Below are 25,076 nucleotides of genomic sequence, written 5' to 3' on the forward strand. Positions count from 1 at the left end.
AATGATGATATTTGATTAATTCTTATTTAAGATAATAGTCAATATACTAGTGGCTTCAGAGTTAGCAGAAGAAAACGGTAGAAGTAGTAAGGAAGTGAAATGTTTGACTAAGGAATGTTTTTACGAGATGTATGCACTTATAACGGAACGTTTTCATATTCTATCCAGACTAGAATTCAATATATAGATATCAGGTACGTATTATAATCTAAGGTTGTTAACCAATGTTCTAGACAAAATATCATAAGAGTCATATTTTATATTTAGTCGCAACGTTTTTGTAAGAAATGTATCCGTAATACCAAACTATAAGAATATTTACTTTATATCCTAAATTTTTAGTTAATACCTTCATAGCTTCATATAGATGAATAATATGTACTTAGGTAAAAATGTTTATGAAAGAATGAAATGACGTGTACGTTATTTTAAACATATAATATATTCCTTTGTATGCTTGTACATATCTCGCATTCTTTTATACAACAAAATATCTATGACAACAGTACAGTAGAGAACGGTATACAATATATAGTTGTATCAATAATTCATTCATAAATATGAGATGCAAGACAGCCTCGTTCTCTTAAGACATAACATTATCGGGTGATTGCATAAAATACATATAAGTATGTACTCTTCTTGATTATTCTGATGTCCAGTCTTTCGGTAGAACTTTTGCATCGGTTTACTCCGCGTCTAGTGGATTCGATTTTTTTTTTTTATTATTTATTAAATCGTTCTTAAACTCGAAAAACAAATATATATTATTATTATTCGATATAATCCTTAACACCACGGTAAAGAATGGTTTTTTTTCTAATACTGTTAGACCTTTGTAATTAGTGATAAAAAGAAGAAAGTAATCGATAAAACAATAATAATCGTGCGTGACTTTCATGACAGTTACACTTACGATTAGACGTAAATCTATATTTTTTGTAAAGGAACATGACGATCTGTGCGATTTTCGCTCTTAAACGAAAGCGAGAGAACTGCGTATTATTTCTTAAACAAGTACTTTCGGCTATAATACGAATGTTGTAAAGTAGGCCAATCGGTTCGTGCTCCCTTCGTACTGAAAATGGCGAATCGGCGAACCGGCGAACCGAACGCTTTCGCAAATATCGTGGAGCGACTTCGTCCGTTTAAATCTTTAACAAGAGAGAATATCCGTTAGTGAAAAAATATGCTATTTACATGTAAGGTATCTAGTTGTGCGTCGATTCATTAATTCGCCGTTGGAGTGTATCAAAATCTACTTAAAGGGATGAACGATCCATGCAGCCGTTTATTTTCATAAATCTCTTTTTTTTTCCTTTTTCTAAATGTAAACATGCGTGTACAGTTCCGGCCAGAAAATCCTAATCCGATAAAAGTCGACGATATTTTATATCAAGAAACGTTACTTGTCGGGATTCCAAGTAATTGTACTCTGATTGAAAATATGTAAAAAATGGCATGAATCTCGAAAAAAATGCTATTCCTTTCTTTTCTTTTGTTCGCGAGGGGATTCGAATTGCAAGCATCGTCGGCAGTTTTTTTTATTGATAGATTAAGGATAGAGAGATCAATCGTGTCCTATGTGCTCTAACTAATTATAGTGAAATAACTAATTATATTGTGAATGTCTCTTTGTTAGATAACGAGTGCTTTGATTGTTTAACGAGAGTGATGAGAACACGTAAAATTGAATATTCGTGAGATCTGGTCGACCATTGGATACGGGCAGTGGAAGATAAAAGACGCATAGAAAATAGCTCTCGTGGAGTAAAATCCAAACGTATACAGCGTGTCTCGAGTTCTTTTCTGATTGGGCTAAAAATTTGTTTTGCGTTGAACCTAGTTCTTTCTGTACTATACATATTATACATATAACACCACCGCACCGAAATATCCTCGGTATTTTCTGATTTTTTTTTTTTTTTTTTTTTCATCGCGTTCTGTACAGTTATCTTGATTTTGGTGCTTTAACCTTCAAATGCTAAATCGATTTTTCATTTATTAGAAATAGTGGTAAACGAAATCGTTCTTTCTGTTTTAAATATTTCCCTGTTATATCGTTTTATATTTTATGTTTATTGTCGATAGAGAATTAGAAGAACGTAGGAAGTGATGTAAGTACACGACGAATGTATACCTAACGTTTAACAGTGGTTAATTTCAATTCAATCTCATTAGCATTTCAAGATTACGAATCATACCAAAATCACACGAATATTTCTTTTTCTTCTTCTTCTTTTTTTTTTTTTTTTTTTTTTGTAAAGGCCAGCAGTTAACTTTGGCATTAACATATTTTGTATGCATCTAGATACCTTTTCTTTTAAATATATCCGACCACACAGAGCACACAATTCTCTTACGCTAATATGTACATACCATACAAAGCATCACAAGATTACATACATAAATTTATACACTTTTTCATAATAAAATATCCGATTCTCTATTATGCTATTATGCCACGCGAGACATATCCCGCGCATCCAATGTTCTGCGGTAATATAAATACACGACACACACGGTACATCAATTTTTCGCGATTATTTCCGAGGGACGATACAATCCTCGTAATATGTTCTTTCTCTCGAGGCCAAATCTTCTCTGTCGGATCACCGTTTCCACGAAACTAGAATTCTGTTTTGACGAAAGATTTGGCCGAATTAATCTGTCGAACACTTCTCCAATATTGATATGCTACTTATATTAACTGACTGTTCGTAACAATCGTTTCGGGCATTTTCTGTAATTACTTGATCAGTACTAACGCAATTTAACGTCGTTCCTTGATTTTCTTTTTTATGTATTTACAGCGAATCACACTATCCTTTACAAGAGCAGCTGAGTTTCATCGAAAAATGGATTTCTAATGATCGTCATCGATTATATTACATATTATAATGTAATTCGTTAATTTTTTTCTTTTTTTACTGACTGTACAATTGACATTTACCGCTACAAAAATTTTGTATCAATAAAATAATCATGTAAATATCTTGTAACTTTATACTTGTATAAACGTTAAACGGAATAAAAATCTTACGTACTCTAGCACAGGCCAAAATATTATTCTGTATTACTGATCGTATTTATAGCTACTCTTTCTTTTAATATAGAGCTTAGGGCTGACTCGTGAAATATGTTAAGTAGCGTTTCTCGTCAAATTTCAGCATTCCGTTGAATTACTGTACTGGATGGATCAGGAATGGGGCTTGGGCATCACGTGGAGATAACTAACTGTCACTCCTTGTAATAAAGTATAGTATTATTTGGGAGACTAAAGTGTCAACGTTAATAGGCGTACGTCGTTAGCCCTTTTCTTCATCCCGGAAAAATTCGATGGGTTAGCGACTACCCTAGGAACAACGTTGTTCTCTCCTCGCTATAATCTCTCTCTCTCTCTCTCTCTCTCTTTCTCTATTTATATATAATAAATCCAATCTGCACGCACTGCGTGTATAATAAATAAATACTTTCGAAAGTGCGTATAAATTGGTGTATAATGTGTTACATATAAACAATTCGGCTCTGTTTCGATTCATCGAAAGATTTCTTCCAACGGACAAAAATCTGATACTACGAACTTTGGTATGAGTTTAATACTTCTTGGCTCTCCTTGACACGATTGAACTGATATTAGTGCAATTTTACAAGTCACAATGTACAAACCATTGTATAATATCATCAATAAACTCTCTTGTATTATATTAAGAAGTTTGATAATAAAAGAAATGAAATGTTAAGAGTGAATTTTATAAATCATTTCCTATTTGACGAATAAATTGTGAAATTATGGAATAATTTAGAATGTAGAGCTTGTAAATTGTCAAATCACTAATATTATTAGTTGGTAAATTATTGTGCAAGAGGTCTCGCAACTTGACGAAGTATCGGTCGATCTTTCGTCCGTTGAAGGATCATTGATCTTTAACCGATGAGAAGAATCTTTTGATGGGTACGACGGAAATGGGTCATTTTTGATCTGCGAATTATTATGTATATACCTAACTAAGTGGTAAATAAACGATTATCTTCTGGATAGTAACAAACGTCTTACTTTTTTCTTACACTATATCGTGTCACACGAAGATATCATGTATCGATGAGCACCATGAAAAACGTAAGTATTGTTACGAAATGTATGGATGATAATTTCGCGTCATTCGTGTCCCATTCCCGATAAACAAAGGGTTAACTTGTGTGACTGTCCAAATAATTTATGAGCCATCTATCAACGACATCTGCATTCTGTTTTACCCAATGTATATTGAACTTGATTGTTTCTAGGCTTTGTTCTAATGCTCCCCGACCACTTCCGACATCCACTTCCTTAAAGAATTCCGAAACCTAAGACGCAACGTCAAAAATACTTATTACAAACTCGTATGGAAAGGATTATTAATTAAATATGGAATTTTTGAAAGTTTCAGTAATTGAATCGCCCTGAATGTCGTACAAAAATATGCGTGCTCTTGCTTATTTTTATAGAATATACTTTAGGTACAGAATTACAGAAAGAAGAAGCCAGGATAATTTTATCCTTTATTAGAGCTATTTAACAATAAAATTTGAAATGATTCACTTGCAAGTAATACAATGATAAAATTAAAAATAATTCTTTTACAAGTGATATTTGGCACATTATTAATAAAGTGTTTCATTATAAAATTGTGATTAAGAAATGAAACGGTATATTTTCTACTTACCTCGTGGTAGTCGTATTCTGTGAAAAAGTCAGAAATTACAACAGATATAAGACTACCCATGGTCAGCGATCCGTTTCCGAATAAAACATGTATCTGAGGCCAGTAAGCTTTGAGATGACGCCATGCAAGGAATTGACCCTCGGGATTGGTAGCGACAGAGGCTATAACAGTTTCAACGTCTTGTGATCTCACCATATCTCGATTTAACGATCGTAAAAGGTAACGTTGTAGCAACCAAGAATCTGTCGTCGCTCCTAACGCTTGCAACATTATTCGTTTCTCGCTTGGTACCTGAGTTTCTTGATAATTTTTCCAACAATGATTCCACTCTTTCTCACCACCAAATTTGATTCCTGTACACAGAAAAATGTATACGATGTAACGAATGATTGAATAAAATTTAATTTTTCTACAAAGAAGAACAAACGAAATGCAATGAACAAATATAATGAATTACGAGAAATTATCTGAATATCAGTGAATCCACAAATAAATAAATGAATCTACGAATGAACGTGGTGAACATATTGGATGCATGATAAAAATAATATTGCATTACCTGCAACATATACGACGTCTCGTATATTTGGGGCAATTCGTTTGCCTTTTAACATCCAGTCTTCGAAAAGGGTTTTTGCTGGTTTTACAACATCGTCCAATTTTACTGATACAGCTGATTGAAGCACTGCAATTCTTAATAACCTGTGGAAAAGAAACGTAATAAATTTAAAATACTCGATGTACAAGAGTTGATAGTTATTCTAATCTTCCTAATCTTAGAAATTTTGTCAGTTGTAAATATGACTTGTTGGTATTCTAAAGTTAACAAGATTTTATATTTACTTTTTCAAATGTGATCCCTCGTCTGCCCAACCGACGTATTTGATAACTGGAGTTAACAAAAGCTTCAAGAATGTGATATATCTTTTATATCCGGGACTTTCGCTTAATCTATCTTTCCAAGAATGTAAATATCCGAGTGCAGTAGTCCATGGCACATAATCTCTTTCATTTAAAAGATAAAGAGATAATCGAAGAGGTACGGTAGCGTTTAACTCGCCTGTTTGGGAAAGCGTAAACGCATCGTCAATAAGATTAGCACGGTCCGCTGGACTGAACTTAGTGTGATTATTCAATAATGTAGTGATGATCGATGACCACATCTCTTCTGGGTAAGATACACGGTAAAATCCACTTTGATTCACATTGCATTTTATGTATTCCACGTCGGTAGGTATTTCGAACGTTACTGAAAATATGTAGTAATTTTTGTTTCCATAAAGTCGAAGATATGGTTCAATTTATTATCAGATAACAAGTTCACTCGTATCAAGAAATACATTTTCCACGCATGAATTTGGATTATATTATATTACTTTTTAATTAAAAAATGTACGAATGAAACTTACGTTATTCGAAAAATGAGATCTACGAAACGAATGAAATTGCCAGCTAATAATTCATAAAGCCCAATAATTGCAAAGCTATTCGAAAACCATATAAAATTATATGCAATTGATTTTTCTTAATTTTTTGTACTTCAGAATTCATTTATGAACCACCTTGATTTTTTAGCTTAATTTTTCAATTAGATAAAAAACACGGTTAACGAAGGTCATTTTATTTTTATCAAAAATCATAGTTGTCAATGTGTTCTTTTTCTTTTCCATCTAACATCGGCGGAAAAGGTAGGATCGAAAATCAATAAATCTCCTATGTATGAATTGTAGTAAAATGAAAAAAGATCAATTGGAAATAATTTTATATCGCCTTTGAACGGATTCCTTTAACGATTTCTCGCTTAATGCTGTTAAACATCTCTAAAAAAAATGTTCGTTATAATTGTCCTATGTGTTACCATCGGTTAAATTCATCCATATGTTGTGAAGCTTGCGCGGTTCTTTGTCTGTGTAGTAGCTCAACGGGACATACCACTTGTAGTCAAAGGGCGATTTTGTTTCTTGCAGTTCTGTATCGTTTTCTTTTGGCGAAATTAGAAATCTCTTCTGAGTTGCTGTGATGGTATTCCCATTACGTGTGATCGTAATCAGAGGAAAACCCATTTGTTGGGTCCATGTATCCATAATAGCCTGCCGACACATTGTATTTCATGGAACACCAGAAATTATAAGTTTTTAAAATTAATCTTTCAAACTTATACCTACTTTTACGTCAAAAGTATTATTTGTATGTTTTGTAAAGACCGCCCAGAGATCGTTCGTGTCCGCATTTCCATACGCGTGCGAATTTAGATAGTCGTTCAATCCACTTTTCAGAACATCCTCGCACAAAAACCCCTCAAGCATGTTAAGTATGGAGGCGCCCTTACTATAACTGATATCATCGAATATAGCTTCGATTTCATTTGGATCTTTAACCGGCACGCTTATGGGATGGCTGCTTGCCAAAGCATCGAGATCAAGCGCTGGTTGAGTTTTGTCTAAAATAAACTGATCCATCATGCTCCACTCAGGTGAGATATGATTCACTCCTTTGTATTCGAAGAAACTGGCCGCTCCTTCGTTTAACCATAAATCGTTCCACCATTTCATAGTGACGAGATTACCAAACCATTGATGAGCTAATTCATGAGCTACAACTATAGCGACCCACTCGTGAGCATTGGTTGATGTCTCTTGTGGATCATAAAGTATTGATGTTTCTCGGTACGTGATTAGGCCCCAGTTTTCCATTGCACCAGCGGCGAAGTCAGGAATAGCTATTAAGTCTATCAGAAATTAATAAAATTTATATGTTAAAAACTAATATAGGATATATAAGGCGTTTCAAGTTTTTTCAGTCATATTTTGTCAGTATATCCTATGAATAGAAATAAGAAAAGAATGTTATAATATTAAAATAGAAATGTTATAATATTAAATGAAAGCTGTACTTCAAAATATAACGGAATTTGTTAATTTAATTGCAAAACATTTTTTTCTTATTTGTAGTCATACAGTATACTAGAAATGTCTGTCCAGAGAAACCTGGTACACCATGAATAAGAAACTTTCTGTTACACCAATGAAATTATTATCAAGTGAATTTACAGTTACTTTCATATTCTGATTTGATTACGTACCTTGTTTAGGCAATGGATAATGTACCCCGAAAAAAGATTCAAAGTAATCCATTGTACGAGCAGCAGTAGTTACTGCGTATTTTGCCTGTGGAAGCATTGTCTCTGCTGCATAAACACTCACGGAAATATTCCTTTTAGTCAATTCGGAGACTCGTTTGAAGTCACAAACCACGAAAGCTACCAGGTACGTCGACATTTCTACAGATTCTTGAAAATCATCGCGAAGCTGAAAATTTTTGCGATAAATGTTGTTATTTAAGTACATATAGTACAATTATAATAACATAAATTATAGACTACACTATATAAAATAGTATCCGTTTTTCTTCCAATATTATTGTACTATACATTTTAACTAAGAAGCTTTGTAAAATTATAGTACGTTTAGCAACGTACAACAATGTTTTGTAAATCCGATTCAGATATGTGAAACAAGAAATAATAATAATGATATATGGTTTCAAATATTTCATGAGGGAGAAACAAAGAAAAATGTTTGACCAATAATAATATATCATAATATAACACTAATTTAATAAAATAATTTAACAAGAATATAACTTCATTAATTTCGTACTCACCAGTCCGGTGCCCATGTAAAATCCCGCATCCTCGGTGTTCATCACAGGCATATTGCATAGCGCGATATGAAATCTGTCCCTAAATATCGAAACCTTAAATTTAGCCTTAAATTGTGGTTCGTCAAAGCATGGGAATGCCGAGCGTGCATACGTAGGTTCGAAATGAGTCGTGGCGAGGTACCTATAGTCGAAAAAATAATTCAGTTACGATTTCGTTCAAAATGAAAATACTCCTTGAGCAATTTCCCAAACAGAAAATTATTACAGTTTCAGAGTAACCTTTTTTCTCCTTCTGGGGTGACATAGCTGCTAAGATAAAATCCTTCGAGTTCACTCGTCAGTTTCGAAATAAACCTCAAGTGTACTGTGTAATTCCCTCTCTTCCGAAATTTACTCTCTTCCAGTTCTAAATACAACTGTTGATGTTTCGGATATTCCAGTAATTTTGCAATTTTTAATCTGTGGCCTTTACGGTCCTGAATCATCTAAAAACCAGTTTTTTGCAATCAGAAAGTAGATAGAATATGATACTGATGTATGTACAGTGGCTCGTAATAACGTATGTTAATGAAATTCATATAAATATACATAATATATTAATAAAATATGTCTGTAAGTATACGAATACTTGGAGCCACTGTACACGCATATTATTTTAAATACTCACTTTCTCATTTATTGTCAAATTTTTACTATGGAAGACGATATAGTTGGTCTCTTTATCGACATAGAATTCGATTGTGACCTGTCCTGCAAATGGAAATTGAAAATTATTTTTTCTTCATTCCTAAATATTTTAGTGCAAAGTATTATGGAAACATTACTTTTTTACTCCAGAAAGTAATTTCTTAATTGTAAAGATACTGTAAGATTTCTGTCTTAAATGTCTTTCTACATATTTATAATAAATAACGTCTTGGAAAAGCTTGATAAATTAAAACAAGTTTTTTTGCAATAAAAATGTAATAATTAATATTCTCGAACGTTAGTTAAAACTAATCAACAATATACTACTTACCTTTTACTTCTAAGGTGGTAAGATTTGGATGGATAGTGATATTGTACCTAGTAGGATGCACAAACGTAGGTAGCCTCACGTTATTCCAAGGAAACACCTGTAACAGTTTCATTCAATTAAATTATTTTTAGACCGTTAGTTGAGCGAGCTACTGCAACGGCATACATTTTTTATCTTCGATGCTAAAGATGTACTATTTATGTAACTGCTAGTAAAATATGAATGATCAACAATAAAATTGATCAAATAATCGACAATCCTAGATTATGATACTTTAAACTCTAGGGTATGGAAATTTATAGTACTATAGACGCCTTGCAATTGATTTCCCGCCAAGACGTTTTATAGCTCGTTCACAGTAAGCTTCAAGCAAAGGCTCAGGCACAAGCATTGAAATGTGACATACAAAAGAACACACTTTGCATACACATATACATGACATACCTATGTATTTTGCATTTCTATACGTCCTAATTCTTTCTTTTTACGTACCGCGGCATAGAAAGGTTTCAGGTCAGATAGATTTTTCTCTTTATATTCCAAAAGTAATATCTTAAACAACTGTATTTTGTATTAAAAACTTCGCATCATTTTTGTAATGAAAATAAGTAATCGCTATTTTCTTATTTTATAATATATGGAATATAATATATGATCCTTCAAATTTTTGTAAAAGATTGGAATCAATACTACGACTTGTATTTATGCAAAAACACGAAATTGAAATTCTTTAATGTACTTATCACGATATAATTCTTTAAATATTCTTTTAATATATAATTAAATATATTTTTATAAAAATTTAATGTGATGTCATTATTTGACGATTATTTGAATTCATATGGCATGTATGAATAACATTGACGAATCTACATTATTCATTGTACCATTTGAGAACTCGAGTACATACGGTCGTTATTACTTGTGCATTATGTCTAGAATATGTGTTACGAAGTACATGTTTTGTTCCACTTCGATCGTATAACCAGCAGAGCAAACACAAATAACCATACCTCTCCATTAGTTGCAAGAGGCTCGCTACTTTTTTCATCGTCTTCGATTTCCAGATTGGGTGGCTTCTCTCCAGCACAAGGGCAGTCTATTAAAAAAGGAGGAGAAACCAATAACAAGCATCGAGTAATACAGAAACAAAATTGAAATGTTATTTACATTAAGGGAACGTTACATTACCATTTTGTGGTCCCGCGAAGGCAATGATGAGTGATATGGCGAAAAGGATCGCAAAAACAACGGTAGCTACGCAGAGAGCCCTTTTTTGAGAACACACAATTCCATTGTGCTCATAAATACTACGTTTGTGCAATCCTGTGTTACTGTCTCCTGGAACAAAGAGTCTCCTGAAGAATGATCAAGCGTCCATACGCTCCCTATTCTAAAGCATGAGAAAAACGCGTTGAATTTGTTTTGGCAACATTACGTATGTCGTTTATAATATCGAACGAAATATATATATGAATAGGTACGAATATTATTGAAAATTGAAGAAGTAGGTGAAACGTATAAGTTCCCAAACGTAAAATGTCCACTAACGTGAGAAACAAGTTTCCTGTCCTCGGTTACACACTTGACCTAGATTTTTGACTGCCGAGCGACAGTCCACAGTGACGTTAATGCAGTTACTCCAGCAAAACACGTGAAATGCTGTGTATATATCTTTTCATCGAATGACAGCTCTATAACATCCAATCAATTTAAATTCAATTTGAATGGATTGGTAAGAATGGCGCCATTACAAGATAGTACACTGAATACGCATAATTTTAAGAGACGTATGCTTAAATTGCTTCCTTCAATGCAAGCGAAGTATAAAGTAAACAAAAGTTAATATCGACGTATGTACAATTCTCAGGCAATTTTGCTCGAAAAGTTCACGTCATTTGGATAAAGTGGCTTGTTCTATACGATACGTGTTGCAACATATTGTATGGTTCTATGTCAGACAGATGTGTTCACGCACTTTGCAACTGGTTTTATTTGTTGTCACAGGCAGGATGATAATTAGTTAATAGGTCGACAAGAAGATACATATACATAAACTCGTGAGGTTAGCCGGGTTGCGTGTTTTAATTTGAAAGATCAGAAGCTTGTCTTTTATTGATCGCACGCACGTGCTCCTCGTATAGTCTATTCGTAGCCCGGAGGGTCGTAAGTGGGCCATCTGGTCGAACGATTTCAAAGGAAAAGGAGAGAACCGCGTGTAAAGAAAAGAGAGGGAAAAAAGAAACAAAGGAAAAGAAGGACGAGGAAATGAAGGGAAACCGTGAAAAGGAAGGGAAGGGGCGTCAAGGAAAGTCAAGGGGCAAACAGAGCTGTCAGAAGTGGAGCTACCCCTGCTATGAGATTGCAACGGGCACGAAACTAGAGCCTGAGCTTTACTCGAGAAAATCCACAAAAATTCTCGAATGCCTGTTCTGACGTGTCTCACCTGTCAGAAAGGCAACGTCATCCACATCTTGTTCGCTCATCGTGAACCGATTTGGCGGCGGTCTCCGACGAACGATTTCTTTTACCTGACCGTCGTTCGTGGCATATAAGATTTTGATCAAGGGCTCTCTCTGTTCAGCCAGAATTAGGGCGGTTGTACTCGTAGCTTCCCTGCTTCGCCTAGTAGTTACTTTCGTTGATACACCGTCGGTTCGAATGTCAAGGTCAAGGAATCACAGAGGAAGACTGGCAGATTTACCTACTGGTTCACTGGGGGCTTGCGGTTACTTTAGGCTCAACCTTCTTTCCTTGTTCTCGTTCCGTTTTTCTTTTCCTTTTTCTTTCTTAATCGTTTGTCGTGCGTCTAGTTCAAAGCCTCATCGGCAGAGCCACAATTATGGGCATGAATGCGAACAATATTACAAACTGGTTGGGCAGGGGCACGGATTTGGGGAACACGGAAAACACAGCCGTGAACAGGATCGTGAACAGAGCCTTGAGCAGGAGCACGAGTGCGATCACGTACTCGAGTACAAACAGAATCGCGATTACAAACGTGATCGGCGCGGTATTGAAGAACTCCGACAACACTTCGCCTATTTCATCACACAGATCGTCGTGCACTGACATTTCATTGGTATTAAAACGTGAATATAGCGACTGCGGAGTTAGGCAGAAATGGCGACTTTCCAAACCTTGGTGGCGGATCGCTTTACGGAGGTGAATTTGCAGCTCTCGCCACGCCGCACCTCGCTTCGTCTAAGTTGTAGCGGGGATGGTTGGTTGCTTTTACTGTGGCGCCATCCGTGACCCACCCCTCACAGTGATTCCTACCCTACTTGCCATTTTACTTCTACGCTTGGGTTGGTAAGAAGGTACTCTACCATTTTTGGTATTTCCCTCTGCTTTCCTTTAAGGTTTCAATACTCCGCGGCTCGTATTTTAGCATTAAATATTTTCGCGAAATTATGTCATTTCATTCATTTTGTATTTTCATCCAGTCGCGGGGAGACGCGATCGCGTTGAAGCGCATCAACGGGAGTCATAAATTCCCGTTACGATTATAACAATCGACACCACGAACAGGTCGATCCCCTTATTTCTTGTGGGATAATAATTGTTGATATTAAAACAGTTGATATTACGTCGTCTAAGTATATAATATTCACTCGATGTCGCGTAGATTGTAGTGATGGCGATATCCTGTTATTGGATCAGGAGTTGACTGACTTCACAAAGATTTGTAGAACAGTAATTGACCCGTCTCGTACTATTAAAGAGGAAAGCTCGGTGTGGTTGTGCCCTTTTGAACTAAGAACGCGGGTTCGTTGTTCACACTTTTCGGTAGAAAAATCCGCGATGCCCATTGGTTATAGCTAATGTTAATAAATAAAATATGAGAAAGTCTCCTGCAGATGTGGCTCATAGGTGTCCTTGTTCATAGGAAAAACCTGCTATTTCGCTGAACAAATATCCGCTTTCTTCGTAATTAGTAAAAGCGTGCAATAAACCTAAGGACTGTTTTAAGGACCATCCAAAAATCGAAAATACTATGAATAGAAATTAAGCTAAATGGATTCGGTTTATGGTGGTTCCGTGGATTTATTACGGGTCAGTGTAAGGAGGTATAGGCCTTGGCGGTTAGACCGTGAGGGACGTCGCACGGACCATCTCGCGCGACGTAACGCATTTTGTTGTTAAAATATTATTGTTAAAATCATCATTTTGTTGTACATATTTAACGTTAGAAATATTAACTATGCAATTATAGACAAAAAGAAAAAATTTAATTCTTTGCGAAATATTGTATTTTTTTCTATAATCGTACACTTGGCATTTGTATTCTTAACGATGAACGAGTAATATTTTAGTGACGCATTATTTAGCGATTTAAATGATATAATTTTATGAATATTCTTTGTTTGAAAATTAATTTATACAATATTAACGAAAATATTCATAGGTAATAAATTCTTGTGTAGAAAATGGATTTTCAATTTTAGTTCGCTACTAACACAATTACTTTACAAAGCTATTGAACGGTATATGAAGTATTGGCATTTTAAACATTCGATACGAGAACTCTCGTTTTTGCATACTATAGAAAGACCGACAGTGCACACAACCGCCATGCATATTCAATATGTGTTTTGCATTGTCATCGTTCTAGACCTAATAAAATGAGTTTTATCTTAATCGTTATATTATAGTTTGCATGGAGCGTGCTATGTCGTTTAATAATATTAAGATTTAGAATGTAATAGGATACTACAATTTATTTTACTTTAAGAATTTTAAAATTCTAAAATTAATCATTTCTATAAATTAATATGAAAATAATTTCCTATAAGTATATGTATAATGCGTTTAAAGTTTTATTTGAAGAAACATATATTTCATATATGCAGCATTCGTATATTTACACATAGTAAGTATTTCTTGTCTTCTATCCATTCTAATTATCTATATTATTCCGAGCACGTTTATATTCCCGATAGCATTGACATGAATTCCACAGAGACACTAAACATGATGTCTGTGTTACTTTATTTATGGCTATGGTTTTAGAAATATCTTCGACAAAAGTCAAATTAGAAAGAATCCTTTATAAATAAAAATCATTGTTAAATAATTATATATATGTATATAATATTGTAATTATATGCAGAATTTCTGTTTAGTAAATAGTTAAATAATTCTTAGTAAGGAACGAAGACTAAAATAATCATACGTTACAATGATTAATTAATCGAGTGCCCTAATAATGTTAATGAAATTTCAAAATGTTTCGTACAGCACATATTCATAAAATGTGTGTACAGATATCTAGATTCCATACGATCGTTATAACAGAGTTCGTCTGGCAAGCTATTCGAGTTGGAACGATGGAAGCTGACATTATCAAGAAATGAACGCGAAATCAGCATAAGAATATACGAGAAAAAAATTGGAACACGTCAATGCAATGCAAGCACGGAATAAAATCCTGTCCTTGTATTAGTGATTATGGAGCTATCGAGGACCTCTTAGAAGTTTTCAGTTCATAGTATGAATGAGGGTACTCGAGCCGTTCGGATTGTCGAAGTTCAATATCCTTGACGGACAAAGTCTCCGCTGAATGCTGGCAATGGCATTCAAACTAGAGAAAGGGGCAACATTTCCGTTTCTTGTCTGGCTTTTGACCTGCGAATGAAGTTTTAGGGATACGAGGAGCGGTTCTTGTGTGAAACAGATCGATATCGCTGCAACATTTGTTGCCAACTCTGAGAAATCGGTGTATATATAAAAATACATTATTTGGAATCTATATCTGAATATAAAAAACAAAATAACTGACCGATTCATCAACGCCAAGCCCACATCACTGTACGTGGAAACGTGAAATTTGGATAGTATACTTCTTTTTAGACGTGGCGATAAGGTCGAATTTTGAGAAATACAAACCCTGGAGAGGTAAAAACGAGGTCAAATTTTTTTGTAAAGGATATTCATATTTCACGAGTTGCTAATATTGCAGACGCGAAATTCAACATTTCGAGTTCCTCATTAAAAATAAATAAACGTATTTGAGCGTATTTCAAAATTCAACCATTTTAGGGGTGAAAAGGGGAGTAAGTTGTTTTCTCAAAGGGTAACCGAATCCGTATATTCGCTAAAGCTGGAAATTTGAGGTTCGGTAAATGAACTGCTCGTTAAAAATGAACACGGTCGTCTTTCATCGTCTTTCGAAATTCAACTCCTAAAGGGATGAAAAAGGGGCAAATCGATTTTTCAAAGGATGGGCGAACCTCTAAATCTACTAAAGTCGTGCTAAATGTGAAATTCAGAGAATAGATTCCTCAAGAAAATCCATGTGTGGTAATTTGTTAAAATTCAATGCTAAAAGGTATAAAAATAATATTCGCTTAAAATCGTGTCGTGTAAAGAGAAATTTGTCATAAGTCCAGTAGTTCATTGTTAAATTGTAGATTTTTACGTATTTGTGATAAAAAGAATATAAAAATGTACAGATTGTATAAATGTAAAAACATGTATAAGATACCTGCATGAAATATTTTTTTAAAATTCATAATAATAAATATTTACAGGTAGCAAGAACTGTTATCATAATCGAATTTGTTCAACTTCAACATTTTTAAACATTGTGTGCGTTTGAAAGATTTTGCCCCCTGATTTAAAATTAATCTTTGAATAAATCAATTAATTATTACTTAATAATAGTAACCGTGGCTAATTATACGTTAAACTGTATTATTCTTTATCGTGGTTTTTAAATATGAAAAAACCACAGTTATATATACGTAGATATGGCCTAGATTAGATTTGCGTTCAGTATGTAACAGAATTATAAGGTCAATTAAGCAAGGTGTGTTATGGGACGATAATTTTATATAATATACACGTGTTCAATCTTATTTTCTTTTTTTAAAATAAAGGTTTAAAAATACAGGCCTTTAACACCTGCCAACAAATAATTTTCTATCTTCTAGATAATAATGTTTCTACCGAATTGTTTCTACAGAATTTCTATAAAAATTTGGATTATGCGATGCATAATATGAGAACTATCTATGTTATTTTGATTTCGTATTTAATTTTGGACAGTATCTGATAACATCAGCTACAATATCTTTGTGAATACGTCAAATGATCATATTACATTTTACAGTAATGTTAATACTTTAATCCTAAATTATCTAATTATTTAGAATGTCATATAGGAAGGGATGTAATATTCATATTGCAATGTAATTGAATTAACGTGTATCTTAAATAATTTTAATAAATAATATATAAACAATAATAAAAACCTCTTTAACATATTCTTAAATCTTTATGTTTGTACGTCGGCCGACTCTACTTAGACCAGGTCACACACCGCGGGTCAGATGTCCGCACATCCTTATTGCGTATCCTCAAGATTCTCAAGGACCGATCATAAATCTCAGAAAATTTTAGCTAAAGTCTTTCAGATCGAACACAGATCTTTTTATTGAAGCGTTTTCTAAGGTTTATGGTTTACTACGGGAAAACACGGGAAAGTTAGATTTTTTCACGTACGATGCTTCCCACTATCAACTTTCTATCAAGGGCAGCTAAGACCCTTCCTAGTCCACCAACAGTCTTAATAGTCAATCAGAAACAATGTCTACTACTCTCACTTTCCCGACCAAAAATGTCATTAACAAATCCGATGGTCCCATGTGCTAGACACACTAGCTCTCCTCTGACACAGCATTGTCACTTTCGTCACCAGTTCTTCCTCGTCGTTAAAACATTTAACAAGTCTGTAACGGGTTCTACCCTTAAATCAGTTCTTTTTCGTCGTTAGAATAGTCAAAACGTCTGTAACGGATCTCTTTCTTATCTTGTACCGACGCATCAGTGTAACTGTTCATCTTTACAAGGTTGCTGGAATAAACGATATTATATACGTATTAACACAGTGTAACATCAATTAAACCACCCCTATTATCGTAACAGAAATAAGGGGATCGATAAGTTCGTGGCGTCGATTGTTTAATCGTAACGGGAATTTACGACTCCCGTTGACGTGCCTTCTCGCGATCGCGTCTCTCCGCGAACGGTCGTAACAATGTCAATACTTCAATTAATTTGAAAGACACAATTCAAAGGAAATGATCATTTCTGATTACTTTCTAAAAATGTTTCCGGTAGCAAGTCATTGCTAGTCGCAAAGACGTGTAGCTGATACAGAGTTAATTGCTGAACACTGTTGTACTTTTATCTTCATTTTTTCGGTATTGAATAAAAAATACATTATTTTGATATATTATTTGATATACGTCGGCTATATAAAAAAATATCTGACCACGAACTAATACCAAATTCATGGTCTCTACGTTGCTCCTGAATCTTTTACAACGTTACACTACTTGTAGGCTCACTCGTAGCTTTAACTCGCGAGGAAATGTATATTTCTAAGTTTCAAATGCACGAGACTCATCAATATTAGAATGATTTGTGTCAAAAGCTGGGTAACTTTTTAAGGCGGAAACAAACCTACATAAATACGTTAAAATAAAACAGGTCACAAGTTCAAAAGTTCAGACATCTATAAACGCTGTGATTCTATCGATATTGATCAGATTTGGAAACGGTGTTCACTAGAATAGTACATAAACTCGACCAACTTAAATATATTTTCATGGTTACTACTTGTTAGTTATTACTTGATTGTAAAAATTATTCTTAGATCATAATCGCGTTGTTTTCATATAAAGAATCATCACATTACACGATAATAAAGTTTTATAGATACGATAAAGTTCTTTAGATTCATATCAGGTACATAAACTTTATGAAACATAAACGTTTAATAAAATAGCAATTCTGAATCTTTCCTGATTAAACCCGATTTTCATTTTTTGTTAAAACAACTCGATAAACACTTTGATCATATTCTATCATAGGTGTTACATTTTTAACGATGGTAATTATCGTTGTTACAAGTCAGAATTTTGTAGATCCATGGAAAGATAATATTTAAAGAATATAAGGTCATAAATAGTAGTGATATGTCCTTTGAAACCAGTAATTACGCTTAATATATATGCTTTTCAAGCTTTGTGTAAAATAAAACAGATACACCGTGGCCATATTTCAAACGTAAAATAATGTACATTTTATGTTAATTTAAATTTTTTTAAATACATTCCAAGCTAACTTCTATACATCATGATAAGAAAGTATAGAGAAAATCAATCTCTAGTTCTAATTATTAAACGTATTTGAATAGAAATATAAATTTTCAAATTATGAAAAGAAATTGCATATTCACCGCAGATTCGTTGCATAGAAAACATGTTTTTTTTTTCGCAACAGAACCGCCAAGGGAACAATTTTATTTACCACGGTTGTAGAATACCGCTGAGACCATTTTTGTTTCCCCAGTGTTAATGAAATTTCAGGTTAAGAGTCCGTACGAGGTTGGCGGTAAGTTAACTCATTAAAGAGAGTAGTAAACGTGCTTTCTCGGTGCAAGTGGATTTTTACTCACCTGAATTTATCGGCACCTCGGTGGTGGTGTTAGCGGTTCCGTTTTGCCCGGGACTTCGCGAACTCGAGGTTCTACCTAAAGGCTCCATCCGAATCGCCTCGCTGCTTTCTCGCGTCGAAGTTCCCCCTGGCATTTTGCTTTTCTCCCTCTGCCTGCTTTTTTATCCAGTAAGCTCGCACTGTGTGCAGTTTCGAGCGGAAGATGCACGCTTCCTTGGCTCCCTATTTCTCGTGACTCGATGCGAATTACATTCTTCAACGTTGATGCTTTTAGAGAACGATGCACTTTTGTATTTCTCTTTTGCATCCGTGTCAACGGATCGAGGAATTTTCATGCGAACTATGTAACTCTCATTCGTTCGACGCTTTACTCTAAACATTCGTCACTTCTTTTTCACAATACATTTGCTCGATATATATTTAATACGAGTCGATAGTTTTCGTAACGTATTTTTATTATTTTACCTATTCGTCGTGTGCAGACGGATGTCACTCAAGGCGAAGAATTTTCTATACATTGGTCCCCGTCACAAAGCATTGGAAAATGTCATCGAGAAAAAGATTTATAGCTGTTACAAAACGATAGTTTCGCGTATAAATTTCGTACAAATACTCGTGATTTATAAAAGGAGTAGTCTATTGATCGTTTTAGTTAAATTTGAACCCTTAGTCGGGCAGTGCACGTGGATCTACTCAATTATTGTTTTTACACTAATTACTTTCGTAGCTATTGGATGATATTGTATTATAGTTCTATGTGTCTTTCTATTTTAATGATAAAGTTCACTAGTTTTTCTAAAACTGTATGCGTGATATGAAGCTGCACTATATGTGTGCGAAGACTGGTCATATTTTAAACAAGTACAACAAGCAGTTATTAAAATTGCAAATTAAAAGAGATTGTTATATTAAATATACGTATTAGCTTTGTAAACAGCTAACTGGCTGGTTTTTGTTTGATTGCTTGCCAACGATGGATTAATAATCCTTGTAAAGTTGTGCAATATTTCCTTAGTGTATCGCTAGACATGGTATCTGAAACAAAGTATGAAACATATATACAATATTTTTATACGTAGTTTTTAAAATTATTTTTAAAAATTATTCTCATCCTTCTCTCGAAAATATTCTCTAAATATATACTACATGTTGTTCATAAAACTATGCATTGTTAACTACTAATATACACATAATATGCATATAATTAATAAGTAATATTAAGTGTAATAATATCATAATCAATTTTGGCAGATGTTTCTCATTCAGTGTTTAAACTGTTGAAAACATTGTTTTTTAAAAATAATCATTTTATATAACATATAAGATATAATATATCTTTATATTGTATCCTTGAAGAACATACTTTTTTATCTCTACATAATCCAAGATTCGACCCAAGACATTATTATTAATTTATACACGCGTCTTAAGAGTTTAAGGATCGATCAGATTTTTATAATGCACCATATATTATTTGTTCGTTTTATATAGATAATAGGCCAGAGTTGTTTAGTTATTATTCACTTAATCAGGCTTATAATTATAATACATGGCCGATATAATAGGTCAGTGCGATCGTACGTTTCACACTCAACGCATATTTTATAAAGTTATTTTTATAGCCACAACAAAGCTGCCAATTATATGCATCAGTATCTTCAATGTTTTTCACGTCCTCTTGTTTAGGTGTTCGTTGAGGTGTGTTTAAAAAAAAAAATATATATATATATATACGGCGGAGAATTGTTCATACAACAGACACTGGTTTGTCCTGTAGAACTTTCATTTTAAACGAAGGTTTTACCCGAGACGTTGTAATTAGAGTTGTCGAGGATAAGAGGACCGCTAGAATCACGAACGACACTTTCTTTCCATTTCGGTAGCAGGTAATTATGCATTTACCGAGTTGGGTGCTAATTCATCTCCATTATCGTCGTCTCTCGTTTACACGTACGAATTGTTTCTCTTTCAATTCAGACACGCTACGTGCCTCTCAATTTCATTAATTATATAATTACACATGTCCTATTCTAGTCAAGGTAAGTGAGTATTGTTGAAAATATCATTGATATTAGGATGTAAGTAAAAATTGAATGATTTAGTGATAAATGTTACATATATAAATCCATGGTTAAATCGGTATAATACACGCTTGTACTGAGTAAATTTGAAGATGATCTTTTTTGTGCAATAATGAAATTGCAAGAAAACCAAGCATGATAGTATGGAATTTATTTAATACAATTATTTAGTATTTTCTAATTATTCTGTTAAGAGATATATATTTACAATCTTTTAATAAAAAGGAATCAATTTAATCATGGCTACCGGATTCACATCCATGAAAAATTAAATTCATTACATTAGAAATTCCTTATTGATTTCCCTTAATCTCGATGAACAGATTACGAAGTCTTTATACATGCTGATCTCTCATGAGTATTAATTTCCTGGTAAACTCTTTCCCTTAAAGTTCCTCGCGAATTCCAGCCACGTCTTTTCCCTCTTTTATTTTACATCTATATATACAATTACTAATTTTTTAGTGTAACAATTTATATTTTATCAGATACATAGCTGGAGCAAAAATGATACAAATTAAAATGTTTTTAAAGCGTAAATAAAGTCGATCATATTTGATGGATTACTAGCAATCTAGAAACTCTTTTACGTATTTGTCCCAATTAAAAAGGAAATAATAACCGAAGGTTCAAAAAATTCAAGTACGCTTTCAAAGTTATCTTAACCATACGTTTTATATTGCTATTTTATAGACATCATCATTTTTCTTCGAGTTAAAGCAATTGGTCGACATATGTACTTACATTAGCTATCGAATATTTGAAGAATTCTAATGGAGAAATACAAGGGAATTTTTACGTACAATAGAAACTCGTCTTTTGTTTCGATAGCTTGTATAGAATCGAAACAATTATGCGCTATTGTTCGTAGTTATAGATATTTCATATATATAACTATAGGTCTGACTATTTCTGCAGTCAGCCTCGTTTGCAAATAACATAATAACACTTTATATGCACAACCTTACGTAATAAGTGATATGCATGTGCCAGCTACTGAAGGTTACGCGAAAATCGTTTGTAATTTCAGAATATTTTCTACATTGAAACAGAGTTTATTTCCAGTAGACAGTAGATGGATTAAAAGCAAACGTATTATGCAAGATGCATGAATTATAAATATCTATATCAGAGTTAGATAGTCTTAGCTATTACGTTTCCTTAAATTTATTTAGTAGAAACAGAATTGGTAAATTACTTGGCGAATTGCTACAATTAAGTGAAAAGGCAAAGTATAATTATTTGTCTTCAGTAATCATAACTGAGTCATAAATTATGATAATACTAAGAAATTTTGTTTTTCACGTAGAATTTTATAGGCTAAAATTCATAGACAACATTTTTATCAAATAACACAATGAATAAAGTAATATATAATACTGCAATTAAAAAGCAAAAGAAGATATACAATACATTTTTCATACATATTTTTAAACATTATTTTTAATCACTTCTGGATCCAAATGTATCTAAAAATTGATTACGCGCTGATTAGCGAATGTGAATTTCTAATGTGAACACATTTAATACGATTAATATCATACGAACAACAGAAGCTTTGTAGAACGTCCGAGGAGTCGTTCAGGTTTTTCTAGCTTTTTCTATAATTCTGAGAAACTAGCGTATGAAACGAACTAGTCGGCGAGTTCTCTTATTCAGCGAGTGAATTTTCAACAGAGAGAGAAACAGTATGCAACTTTTTGTTTCATCATACTTCCGTTTCCTACACAGGTAACAGCATTCGTGTGCGCGTCTAATACACGGACGCGGTACCTCGTGATAGAACGTTGACCCTGCCCATTTTCGCGGTCGAGAAATCCCTCCAAACAAACGAAGCTAATACAACATACAAAGACCTCTCTGTGACTTTCCAATTTCCTTAACGTCTTTCAATTATTTGATGTCCAACCAGAAATCAAACCGAACAACGATAATACAAAACGTTGGAAATATTCAATGGCAAAATATTACACGACGAAGGTACATCGAGGTTCAAAGGACTTTAAGATCTAAATAAAATATGAAATGTGGAGGACTAACCTTCTGCGGGCGAGAGAAAACGCGAACACCGAGGAAAAGGATTTCCCTCGTCGAGGAAGAAATCCAGCTGGTCGATTCCATGGAGAACCGATCAATATTCTCGAAATTCGTCGATTTCGTTTTCTCGATACCAGTGGCGTATGTGAACACGATGAACCGGCACCTCACCGTGAGACTATCGAAACATTGTACCGGAAGGGAATATTTATGTACGCGGCGGGTCGAGCGGTTCGAGCGAGAAGAAAAAGGCGCGGCGTGTCTGTGCTCGATTCGGCACCAGTTCGCAACTGTACGAGCCACGATTGCATCGCCGAATGATTTAAGCTTCGCACAGGCTATATGGTAGAGACGGGGCTTCTTTCGTTACGAGAACAGCCACCATCGTCACATGTATGCAGTCGAACGGTGAGAATGGCACTGAAGGGAGTTTGAGAGTCGAGCGTGGCTAAATTTCCGGACGCAGGGAGGCGCGGCGGTCAGGATCAGCCACAGGTTGCGCCCGTCTCGTTCACGCAGGCCGGGCATCTTGGCTGATCGCAAAGCGGGGAGGACACCCTCTCTGGCGAAGCGACAGAAAGAGAAATCGATTAACTTAACATCCAGTAGTATACGTTCTTTCTCGACGTCCGCGGCTCGTGCGTTACGATTTCGATCGCTTTCCAACTACACTTTCGTTCTAATGTATTGTACGATAGTCGCTCGATATATGCACGTACGTACAGTACATAGGAATGAGATCGGGAATCTTCGTCACGGTTTTATGCTCCTTGCCAGTTTGAATTTTAAATAATTCCGATTCGATCGATCGAGTGGAGATTCTGAAAATATACGTGAAAGTATTTGAACACTTGGCATAGAAAAGTTTGGGTCATGACGAATAGGATGCAGATCTGCAGCTCTCTTGTTCACCAGTTTCGAAACCAGTGAATTTCTTATTTTGTGCAATAATAAAAGAAGTTGTTGAATAGTTTCGAGTGGATGGATTACATCCCTTGGGCAATTTACACGTCGGCTTGAATATCGTTTTTATCGAATAAAGTCAATGCGCAATGTTGGGTAGAAATTTGAACGGAATGTAGAAATGCGAGTCTGAAATTGTCTAAATAGCGAGAGAGAAAGAAAGAAAGAAAGGAAGGAACATATACAGGGTGTCTCAGGTAAATGGGATCACTTAAATATCTGCCTTGTTTACAATTGTGGAAAGAATTTTTTCTTAAAATCATTTTTGCACGAGATTTCATTTATATTTTTAAATCGAATTCTATATATTTTTATCTATCAATTGATACGTTTCTTTAATACTCTATATGAAAGTATTAAGCAGGAGTTCTCGTGTAACAATAACAAAGGCAAGTAATCTTTATGAATCTTTTAGACTACCAATGAGCTATATGAGATTAAATCTTTTTGGAATATAAATATAGTCTTGAAATAGAAATGTAATTTTTGTTATTTTCATTTTTCTTATTGTTTATCAACTTTCTAAACAGCCATGATTAATAACTTTTTGAACTGACGTGCATGATAATTAAAAAGCTAATTAATCGATTAATCATTTTCAGACAAAGTTCGCTTTGTTACAAACTTTTCCAGGGATTGGACCTCAAATTTCTAGTTGATTATTTGTTTATAATATTCTTTTAAATAATATAAATTCAATTCATTTGCCAGAAAAAGTACATTATTCTTCTAACGGCTAAAACTTTTCAATTTTTCATACTTTCATTTCAAATCGTTTCGTTTTTTGTTCAATCCCAGCGTAAACTGTCTAACTTTAAGAAAATTTCCCAACTTTTGCATTCTAATGACTGTGACAAATGCTATGCTGCACGCCAACAATGAATTACTGAACTAAATTACATTTGTGCTTCAAAATTACCTATTTATATTATAAAAAGATCTAGTTCCATACAACCATTAGTTAATCTAAAATAAATTTATGAAAATCACTTGCTTTTATTGTTGCTACACGAAAATCTGCCCTTAAACTATTTGTGTTAGAAAATGTTTAGTGTAAAAAATATTTTAACATTAATTTTGTGGAACTTGGCCAATGAGAGACAAGGAAAGACGCAAAATTATACTCTGGTGTACTCCATACAC

General features: G+C 34.0%; 1 protein-coding gene across 4 annotated transcripts; it reads right to left on the bottom strand.

Annotated features, from left to right (window-relative positions):
• Positions 1 to 423: 423 nt before the first annotated feature.
• LOC132910658 (endoplasmic reticulum aminopeptidase 1-like) lies at positions 424 to 23,400 on the bottom strand. 4 transcript variants are annotated; one of them, XM_060966485.1, is made up of 15 exons: positions 22,974 to 23,400; positions 18,854 to 19,887; positions 10,579 to 10,725; positions 10,401 to 10,486; positions 9,388 to 9,484; positions 9,037 to 9,119; positions 8,649 to 8,854; positions 8,370 to 8,550; positions 7,789 to 8,014; positions 6,872 to 7,434; positions 6,565 to 6,796; positions 5,550 to 5,955; positions 5,266 to 5,408; positions 4,707 to 5,059; positions 424 to 4,347 (listed from the first exon to the last, which is right to left on the bottom strand). In XM_060966485.1, exons 2-15 carry the CDS (start codon positions 18,984 to 18,986, stop codon positions 4,192 to 4,194), a joined length of 3,012 nt encoding a protein of 1,003 aa, XP_060822468.1. In that variant the 5' UTR covers positions 18,987 to 19,887; positions 22,974 to 23,400; the 3' UTR covers positions 424 to 4,191. The 4 variants fall into 4 exon arrangements, with proteins under 4 accessions (XP_060822468.1, XP_060822467.1, XP_060822470.1 ...); XM_060966484.1 differs by having other exon boundaries at positions 10,579 to 10,728; XM_060966487.1 differs by lacking the exons at positions 18,854 to 19,887; positions 22,974 to 23,400 and adding an exon at positions 11,834 to 12,231.
• Positions 23,401 to 25,076: the final 1,676 nt, after the last annotated feature.

Source organism: Bombus pascuorum, chromosome 9 (genome assembly GCF_905332965.1).
Source record: "Bombus pascuorum chromosome 9, iyBomPasc1.1, whole genome shotgun sequence".
Classification (NCBI taxonomy): domain Eukaryota; kingdom Metazoa; phylum Arthropoda; class Insecta; order Hymenoptera; family Apidae; genus Bombus; species Bombus pascuorum.